Genomic DNA, 10,707 nt, shown 5'->3' with positions numbered 1-10,707 from the left:
TAAAATGAACAGCATAGAAAAGAAAGATCAGAAAATTACTTCATTTGCGAAGAATTAAAGTCAGCAATATGGTAATGACTCCTTTGTAAATGCTCACAAAACTGTGCCATACCAGGGTAGAAATCGATTTCCAGCCTTATTTGGAATGAAACTACTGGGTTTATATTACGGCTGTGAATATATGAAGCTGCAAGGGTAAAAGCAAAGGCATTGCACTGCCACTAGTGGGAATGGCATGCCCCATGAGGTTTATAATCAAATAAAGCATTTAATAACTGTAATTAGTCTTAGGGCAATAACTGATGAGAGGAAAGTGACATTCCCTTCAGGACAATGCTTGATTTAACATGCCATCTGGTCCCCTGGAGAGGCAGGCTCACCCTCTCAGCATGGGAGGGCAATTGCTGCAACACCCATCCTTTTGGTACAGAAATTCATCCATCCCCCTCAAGTATCTGTTGGCAATACTGGTTTGTAATCCCTCATCCCTTCGTGCTATAGGCAGGAGGTCATGATGTCTGGGCTTGACTGATGCAGGGACCCGTCATGCTCTGATATTGTAGATAAGCAACACCACAGTCTTGTGCAGCTAGAGCTTTCACAAAAATCTCTGTTCCCCTACAAGTTAAGCACTTCAGCTCCTCATGAGGCAACACTGCTGCTCCCTTTAAGTCTGCTTTTCCAGGACCAAATAAATGTTCTGCATCAGGTGTTTCCAATGCTAGAGAGTTTGTTATCTCTTGAAAATTTTGATTTATGTGACAGCATGGCACCATGGTACTGACATGTTCAGTGACCTAACAAATAGCATGGCTATAACTGATAGTATCGATTGTGTTCAAATAGAAGATGAGTGTCAATCGATAACAGCAGCTGTTTGAGCCACATTCCAAGATCATGGTAATCATATACACAGAGATCATACAAGCAAAACAGAGATGTGCATAAGCTTAACTGTCTCCTCTATACTGATTTTACAGAATTTGCAGCATGTTTTTTTTTTTTTTTTTCCAAGACCCTGCACAGTCTCATGGGTTATGAGTTACCTTGAGGTCTCAGCTAAGCTGATCCTCTTTGCATTGGTCTTTGGTTAATCTCCTGCCTCCCAGGACCCTCCGTGTGCTCTTCACATGTCTGCCTTAGAAAGATTAAAGACTCCTTCAATAATTTCTGTGCTGAATCCCTCCGCATCGCTAATATCTGCCCATTCTCCTTCCGAACCTTTGCTTTTGGACACCTGCTGCACATTAGGATTCAGACAGCAGGGGTTTTACTTTTCACCGAGGGCAAGCCCGTATGTCTGATGGCCTCTGAGGTACATTAGCATAATGTATTTTTTACCAGTAAGATGATCAAAAGATGACCAAAGTCTCAGATGTTGAAAGCATTAAAGATATAGTGGAAGGTCATGCTTTTTTTTTTTTTACTAAGTCACCTTTGTTTTGAAGTGGACAAGTGGACGTGTGGATATTGGAATTCCTGGTAGGAAATAATTTCTATGCTTGGGGAAATTAAGCCTTGGACTTGTCGTCATGAGCAATCAATGGTTATATGGTGTTGGGGAGAGTAAATATTATGTCAGAGAACTTATTAGTGACATCATTATGATGCATTTCATACACCCTGATTAGATCTGATCTGCAATGAAGGGGGAGAGAGAGTTGTAGCACATTGAGGTTTATCCTTGACTAAATGTGAATAATTAGTATAATTTCTTCATCCTAAAATAAAATGAAAACAATTCATTTTTGACAAAGAACCATCAAATAGATATCCAGATGAGGTAACTCATCAAATTATAAAATGTGACTTTATCCTGGACCAGGGAAAATTGGGATATGCACAATAGTCACAGCTGATATCAATTATGAATCACGTGACAGAAATTGTGCATACAGTCCATGGACACATAACAGCACAGAAATAAATTGTGAGTTCAAGACTTCAAATTTAACCACTGCTTCAATGTATGCCCATTTTATTTTGCTTCATTTGCAGGTTGGATATTGCTGCAACATATATTTTGTATTTCCTTTTTTTTCCTGAAGAAAATGAAAACACGGTAACATATTTGTTCCATTTAATAAATATGATTGCAAAAGCAAGAAACAGAAACAACTGCACATGGAACAAAGTCATAGTCCAACAAAACACTAGACATCTAAAATTTGTTTTATATAAAAGCTTTACAGTAATAAAATTTTGTTCTCTACAAAAATAAGCTTGCTAACCAGGGTGGAGAAATAGAACTCTGATAGGCTGATATTCTCACTGTATGATCATCACATCACTAATCATGTTATATCATGTCATAACATGCATGCCAATGTTCTTCCTTGATACCTCTTTCCTACAGAATCCTTTTTAAGTAAATTCCAGACCCCTTCATTTTCTGCTTCCATTGTGTTAGGGTTTGGAGACAGGGGGAGTTTTGTTTCAGCCTTGGTAGTATTTTTATTTAAGATCCTTTGGGTCCGGACTTTGTGTATGGATATTACCCCACTGGTATTTACCAGATCAAAAACAGAAAGCTTAAAAGCATACAATATGCCAGGTGGAGTCCATAACCCCTGTCTCCAAAAGAAACATATAGCATAAGCCAGGTGTGTAACCTTTGCACAGCAAATGTCTTTTCAATTTTGTCTTTCAGTTTGTGTGTGCTCAGAATGTTTATGGCAAAGTATATTATGGTCCGCAACACCGTTTGTTTTTTTTTTTACCGTACATTTACCCTTTCAGGTTCCCTGTCATATTTTAGACTACAGTGGTTGCAACACAAGATTAAACTTACTGATTATAATTATTTCCATTTATTCAATGCTCTGTAGGTTTGTCTGGTCATTCTGAAGTTTCATCCCTTTAATTTTCAGATGACAAGGAGAATTCTTTTTTGAATCTCTAGGACAATACAGGCCTCAGTCAAACACTGCACTCCTGTCAGTTCTGAATGCAAAACCATGCAAATAATAGGTTTTAGCATTCATTTTATATTCGTGACCCTGTCAAATATATCTGTAAATTAGATCAAAAGATGTGCATTGGGAGAAGAGAAAAGCATTAAGAAAAAGAAAGTCCATTGCAAGCATGCAGACACATATCTCTATACATTTGATTAAGTGGTTTGTAGGAAAAGGTGTACATTCAGCCTCACCACATAGAGATACTTAAAGTTGATGCAAATGATTTGTGCCAATTACCAAACAGAGCTATTCATTTAAGAGTTCATATGTATCAGAGAAGTATCAAACTATGCAGAAGTATCATAGCATTCATGGTTTAGGGATTAGAGCCAACAATAATCAGGCTCAATGTCTGCTATGTGACAAGATTTAAAAAAAAAATGTTTTGTAAGGTAAATACACATTTGCTGACATATAGAAACATAAGTATGCAAACAAAATGAAGAAAACATAATCTCGTAATTAATTTATGATGGATGATGTACAGTACACAGTAAGCAGGGGGAAAATTCAAAATAAAAAAAATGCACTGTTATCATTAAATAGCTCAGTATAGAATTGAATTTGCTCTTCAAACAGGTTCTATAGTGATGTTATTGTGAAACAGTACTTTAATGCATACTTAATAAACACTTAAAAATGAACCTGACAGTAGTTTCAGTGCAACTGCATAAATTATGGAAAAAACAATGATTTTATCAGGATCGATTTTAGTTCTTGATTTGTTTCATTTGTTACCATACCTCTTTCTAGACTTGTGGTTACAGTGTACAATAACGTTTTACAATGTTCTCAAAAAGTTGAACATGATAAATATAAGCTTCTTGAAGACAGAAGAATACTGCAATGAAAATGACACCAAACTAATAAGAATTAACCCTGCTTCTATTATTATGTGCATTGTTGTAAATTTAACTTGTCAAAAAAAAAATCTTGGATAGAGTACCTTGGAAAAGTGAAAATTAACTAAATAAATGAATTATGCATTGTGCAATATCAATCATTTGCTGAGAAAATACATACTAAAATGTCTCATTTTCAGTTCAGTTAACCAAACTTTCATTCAAATATAATATTTTAGTTTATGTTATTAAAACACTTTCATATCTCACAAACATTCATGATTTACAAAAAAGTTTGAGTCTTTCAAATTTAATATATTCTCATGAATAAATAGTGTACCACTGTTGTTAGCATTAATGTAAAACAAACATATGTAAAAGCCACTTCTGCAAACCAAATAGATTTTTGTTTACATGCATGTTTTTCCCTAGAGTAATACAGTATGTATTGTACCTTGTATAAATAATGTACTCAAAATGTTTTATTTCATACAGACATATATATAAAAAACAAAAAACCTGTACACAGTTTATTCTGGTATCAACAGAGCACAGTTTGTGTCAGCAATGTCCAACATGCACAGGTATAAAGCTTAAAACCTTTGTGTCTGAATGGTTTGAAAGTCCAAAACACAACTGGATTGAATGTTTGCGCTCCACAGTTTAAACGTTGACGTATGTGGGGATCTCTGTTGACAATTTGATATTCTTGTGAGGTTGAATTCGTCCTATCAAAAGAGGAAAAATAAAAAAGAAAGATGGTGATTGCATCAGAATATTCTTTTGCACAGCATGCAACGCTTACATTTCAAGACTGTATTAACTTTTGTCTTACTCCAGAATTTTATGGCCCACATCAGCAAATGGCAAATAAAACATGAATAACCCCCCATCATCATAATTTTACTGTAACTATTGTGATTATTATAATTTAGTAAATATTAATTTCAATAAACCAACGTTTGAAGGTTGTTTTTGATGTCATAATAATGGTACTGTATTTGGCTTCGAGACACATGTTTGGCACCTCCCTGAGCTGAGGTTGCTGATCCCTCCTCATGTGGACATTGTAAACAGGGAAAGAAAGCAGGAGATGGGGTGGAGGAGGGATGATGTGCAACACTGAAACAAAGTGCTAAGTGTGATTTTTACAGTCATGGCCAGGATCAGTTTGTCTGGGTTTGGTTCATTTTTGTGTGTTATTTTGTGTAAGTCCTCCTCCTGGTTCTTTGTTTGGAACTTCAGTTCAGTTGACATCCATACAATCAAAACATGAAGGTTGCAGTTGACGTGGTTGCAGCGATACTTTGTGTGGTTTGGAGTACAACGAAGGGATCACACCTGGGCGTGGGCTGAGGTTGTTGAGCCCCCAAAAGATTCACCAGCCAGAGATATATATGCCCTGCATTAAATCCAAATTAGTCCTCTATCAGCGGAGAGAGGTCTGAGATTGTATTTATTATTGAACATGGGCAACTGTTAGATACAGCAGATTAGAGAGCAGAGATAAGATGCATAGTCTAAACTTCGAATCAAACAAATTGCAAAACCGCTTTGAGACCTGGAAGAAAAATGAATATATACGGTGAGTTAGGTGACAGTAGCCCCCCAAAAAGGTTCTGCTGTGAAATGCTGGCCAAAGAAGCCTAGAACAGCCCGTGGTAGGATTAAAACCAAACCACAGAAATACGCTGACAGCAGCCGTGAAGCGTTCAAGGACAGGAACCGGAGGGGCCAACTGGGAAAGCCCGAGGCCGGAATAACCAGGCAGAGGTTCCGGTGCCTGCACAGCACCAGGGACAGGGATGGAGGAGAACAGGATCATCCCCGCCTGCATAGCCAGAGGGAAGAGGGCAAAGAATGCGGCCGGGCCAGCAGGTGGGAGGACAGTGCTGTAGTGGAGCCAGACGTGGCCTGGACCAGGGAACTTGGCACGGCTGTGCATGGTGGGGATGGGCACGGAAGCAGAAAGAAGAGGAAGGGCATGGAAAGGGCCCGGTGGGGCAGCAGCAGAGAGGGGAGCAGAATGCAGCACATAGAGAAAGGTGCAAGGGGTCCTGATGGGGGACGGTCTGGAAAGGAGCAGGAGATAGCGGGTTACAACGTGTCCCAGACGAGCTGCTGAGTGGCCAGCCCAGGCAGGGGCTTTCTCAGGTTGTTGGCGGGCAATGTGGTGATATCATTGGGGTGCGTGGCCTGGGATGCAAAGCTGCTGGCTGCTTACTCAGCAGAGCAGAGAGATACCAACAGAAGAGCTCAGGTTTGTGTGCAGTACAACAAAAAGAAACTTCCCATTCCTTAAGAGCCCTCCACAGATTACCTATTGTCCCATTGCTAATGGAAGGGGTTGTGGATTTGGAAACGCTGGGTTGACCTGGAGGTCAGGGGCAGTGGGAGAGTGCTGGCTGCTGAGGGTGAGCAAGATAGAGGAAGCCACTGAGGAAGAGACCCCTGGGGGGGCAGAGAAGTGACTCGCAGGCGGCAACGCCAGGGAGGATGCTGGACAGATACGGTTGCGATCTTAGCAGAATAGCGAGTGAGTCGACAGGTAGGTGCATGACCCTTGGACAGGTCAGAGGAGCCAGCAAAGACAGAGCTGGGATCCATGGCGCGAGTCACGTCGGCGGTCCATCCAAAATGAAGGAGTGTTAGCAAGCGAGCAGACAACGGACTGTGAATGCCGTGAACAACTGACACTGAAAGGAAGGGACCAATTTGTCATGGTCTGCTTGATTGTGTGGGGATTGTCTTTAAAGTCCCCTCCTGAATCTTTGTATGGAAATTATTATGATTGATTACGACTATGATTATAGTTATTATTATTGGTGTAGCATTTATACAGTTATACATTTATATACATATCCATTTCCTGAAAAAAAAAATATACACATATATATACACAGTGGCAGCTGGTGAGCTGGAAACAGGGGAGGCTGAAATATTACCTTTAAATCTATCATTACTTTCAACCTGTTCCCCTTTATCCTCGGTGATTAACAATAAAACAATAATTCACAGAATAATTTACACCAATCACGTAAATGGAGTACATGATTATGCTCGCGAAACAGTGCAGATTGTCTGAAGTTTGTGTGCTTGCGAAAGCTACAACGTGAGATTGTTTAATTAACAAAGATGGCATTTATCGATTTAAATTACATTAAATGCTCATGACACATCACAGCTTTTGTGAGGTGTTCTAAACGTTATTGTTCATTGCACTCAACCTAACCTAAAAGTTTATTCTCAGTAATTTAAATCGATCTAACTGAATTTAGCTGTTTTGTAATTTGAATTTTGTAACACAAGAAAGCTATAATGTGAAACATTTACGAGAAAGCTTTGGGATTACTTGCCACTTAATTGTTCAAGTTGCCATCCTTGTTAATTAAACAACCTCATGCTGTAGCTTTCGCAATAGCGCACAAACTACAGACAATCTGCACTGTTTCGCGAGCATAATCATTTACTCTATTCACGCATTGGTGTCAATTATTCTGTGAATTATTTTTTTTATTGTTAATCAAGGAGGATAAAGGGGAACAGGCTGAAAGTAATGATAGATGTAAAGGTAATGTTTCAGCCTCCCCTGTTTCCAGCTCACCAGTCGCCACTATATATATATATATATATATATGATCAAGCACACAAAGCACGAAGCCAAGCTATTATGTCAAAATGACACTAAACATGTATCCCTTGACATTAAACGTCTGAAGGAAATCTTCTAGAGGAAGAAGACGGCACTGAAACCGTTTCTAAGGGTGCTGATACTGTACCTATGGCCTGTGTGTCCAGAGCTGTGTCCAGAGAAGTCCCCAGTTCCCTCTGTGTGTTTGGGGTGCTCTCTGTGGGACTTACTGGACTAATCATTTCTTGCTCTTTTTCGTTCTGCATCTGCGCATAGACATTGAGGCCTGGGATCTTCCTTGAGGAAAGATTCACAATGAAACGTGGATAAAGAGAATGAAAAGGTAAATAACTTGGGCGTGGATCATTGAAAGACGCACAAATGCCATGATATTGAGAAGATTCATGGTGGGTGGATCTCATTTGTATTCATTCATGAACATGCTGTACACAAACACGCAGACACGCAGACACACACACACACGCGCATGCACACACAATTCAGCCATGATGTCAAAATACATCTTTATACATCAAAATACAAAATACATCTTTATACATCAAAATACAAAATACATCTTTATACATCAAAATACAAAATACATCAAAATACAAGCCAAGTTTTTTTGCTTTATTATTTTGAACACTAACTAGACAACAAAGGAGAATGTATGTACAGACTGTCAAACACATTCTTCATCTCAGCTCCTATCTTTGTAACCCTTAATGCCCTTTTCTGCACCTGTGCGGAAAGAACTCATTTAATATTTCAGAAAGGTCAACCAGCATATTCTCTAAGGGCTAAATATTGATACTGTCTGAGAGCTGACTGACATTTTGCATTCGCAGAGAATTCTGAGATGCATGAATTTCAGCAATCAGGAGTGTGATCTTTACTGTTAGCAACATGGCAGGCCACTGCAGCTTGAAACAAGAGTAATAGTTACTGCTCTTCATTATTTTTTATAGGTCGGTGGTGTATAAAGTCACATATAAAATCAAATCATTCATTTCAATTTTATATTTCTATTAATCATTGTTTTTATCAATATATATTTATGCAGATTACTGTACCTTTTGAACTTATAGATGACAAAGACTGCTAAACCCACAACCACTACAGACAGTAGCATGAGCATTGCGGAGCCGCTGTGATTTTCACTGGTGTCCACCAGAGGAGCTATATGAAAAAAAATACAAGCATATGCAAAACAAACATGATGAATACAACACATTTTCATGTAAAATACAAGCTTGCACAGTACTGCACACTCAACAGTCAAAACATAATCGGATCAACATGTTTGCAAAGAGGGTTTTACTTGCATTTCCCATGAATTAGACCCATGTGTCTCTGAATAAGCCTTCATAATCATCTCTAAAGAAAGCAAACTGTGTCACTTGTCTTTGTACAATGACCCAAGAAGGTGACTTACCCGCTGACAAATGTGCGGCATAGACTGTGACTTGAACCCCAGGACGAAGAGTGAATTGTACAAGGTTTTGATTAAGGGCGCTGAGTAGGACTTCAGACAGCTGGGGAAGGATAAACATGTTTCTCGTGACGTGTACCACTTGAGGTTGCATACATATTTTAATGTCCACCACAATACATTCGGGAGTTCACTTTTCATGTTTATGCAGAGGCAACTTCAATTACCATAAGAAGCACAGCGTGTGAGAGTTGTTCACAGTTTATTGGGAGAGTGGGGTGCAGACACAGAGAAGAATCTTTGACATTTTATTGGCTCTCTTGCTGTGCACTCCTTTGATTTGTTCTGATTTGCTGTGGCTATGCTTTTTACTTTTTCTGGTTGAAAGGTGCAGGCCCAGGCTTCGTCTGTGCCATGGACTGGATGTGAAATGGATCATTTTAATGGGCATTTACAGTCACTACATACGTGCTCTGTACAGTAAAGGCGGACTTGTAATCAGTAGAGTAAACTTAAGGTCAACAAGACAGTTGTTCCCAGATATTTGTGACAATGTTCAAAATCCATGCACTGATACATTTCACAATGTTCGTTTTTGCAATCCCACTAATGTTTAAATGTGGATATCTCAGGGACACATAACCAATTGCCTGAAATGCAAGATTTTTAGCCATATATTAGCCATACTGCCTTGACCTGGCCAAGGTACAGTATGTTAAAGCATGCAAAACCAAACTGGAGTTGCTGAAGTAGTCTAACTTAAAACATTTCTGTGTAGCTTCCAGCTGGTTAAATTTAGTGGTAAGTATAGTCTGTTTACAGCCATACATTGCACTGTACCAAAGTGCATAAATATTTCTATTATCACAGGAGTAGTTTTAGTTTTATTTTCTTTTAGCTTACAATCCATTCATTCATTTCACTCCATGCCAGGACCCAAGGAATAAGACACACTGAATTTACAGCCACTGGGAGATACTGCCAAACAAACGGCTTTGCGGAATTCATTCTATTCCATTGCTAAGCTTCATTAATTTTATCTGCTTCATTTAGCAAATTAATTGTGATATGAGTGATTTTTTCAGTCCTTCATTCCCTTTTATATTTTCTACCAGTTAAAATTAGACTATTCCATGAATAATTACTTTTTTCTTACTGTGCATCAGGGTCAGTAAATCTATTATACATTTTAATAAGCTGCAGACACATTACACTTTCAAGATGCCAACCTTGAATGAAGATTTATTGCACAGTAGGGTGAGGGGTCTTGCCAGGCAATCAAGCAGGTTTATAACAAAATCTACTAGATTTCCAACTGGTTCTGCACAGCACATGCACAAGTAGACTTCCCAAATGTGCACATATTCTGTTATACGAGGCCTTGGGCTTATTAAATGCACATTAATTCATATATGATTTACAGCCGGAGATATTTTTCATGACATTCCCTTTGTCTCAATTTCTTCCTGTGCCCCCAGCCCTATAATCGGGGTGAATAAACAGAAATTGTAAAACTAGGTGTATATCTTGACACATACTGTGTGTGTGTGTGTGTGTGTAGCCATAGTTTGAAAAGTCAGACTAGGCCTCTCTTAAAAACATAACACCCACATAGGGTTAGATACAGTATGTATGACTTCTGAGGAATTCTCAAATCTATTTAGATATTGAACACTGACAAAAATAAACAGTGATACAAATTGCAAATGACTCTGCAGAGTAATGTATGTAATTGATTACAACATTGTCCTTGGCAAGGCATGTTCATATCATCAATATATCTCAGATAAATTATGTGTGTCACTTATGAAATGTTACTTGTATTGGGTGAAACCTAAAATG

At 38.7% G+C, this 10,707-nt stretch overlaps 1 protein-coding gene across 2 annotated transcripts in view; it reads right to left on the bottom strand.

The window, feature by feature from the left end:
• Positions 1-4,321: 4,321 nt before the first annotated feature.
• Positions 4,322-10,707, bottom strand: part of LOC118777140 (VPS10 domain-containing receptor SorCS1) — a 162,272-nt gene continuing 155,886 nt past the window's right edge. Inside the window, exons 24-27 of one of the 2 annotated variants that reach the window (XM_036527893.1) lie at positions 8,869-8,968; positions 8,507-8,612; positions 7,582-7,730; positions 4,322-4,530 (exon numbers count right to left, since the gene is read on the bottom strand). In XM_036527893.1, coding sequence (XP_036383786.1) covers positions 4,466-4,530; positions 7,582-7,730; positions 8,507-8,612; positions 8,869-8,968 — 420 coding nt within the window. In that variant the 3' untranslated portion in view covers positions 4,322-4,465. Of the gene's footprint in view, positions 4,531-7,581; positions 7,731-8,506; positions 8,613-8,868; positions 8,969-10,707 lie in introns of those variants that run through there. The other variant, XM_036527902.1, reaches the window with a different exon arrangement.

The sequence above is a fragment of the Megalops cyprinoides genome, chromosome 1 (assembly GCF_013368585.1).
Source record: "Megalops cyprinoides isolate fMegCyp1 chromosome 1, fMegCyp1.pri, whole genome shotgun sequence".
Taxonomy (NCBI): domain Eukaryota; kingdom Metazoa; phylum Chordata; class Actinopteri; order Elopiformes; family Megalopidae; genus Megalops; species Megalops cyprinoides.
This window is presented reverse-complemented; position numbering and strand designations above follow the sequence as displayed.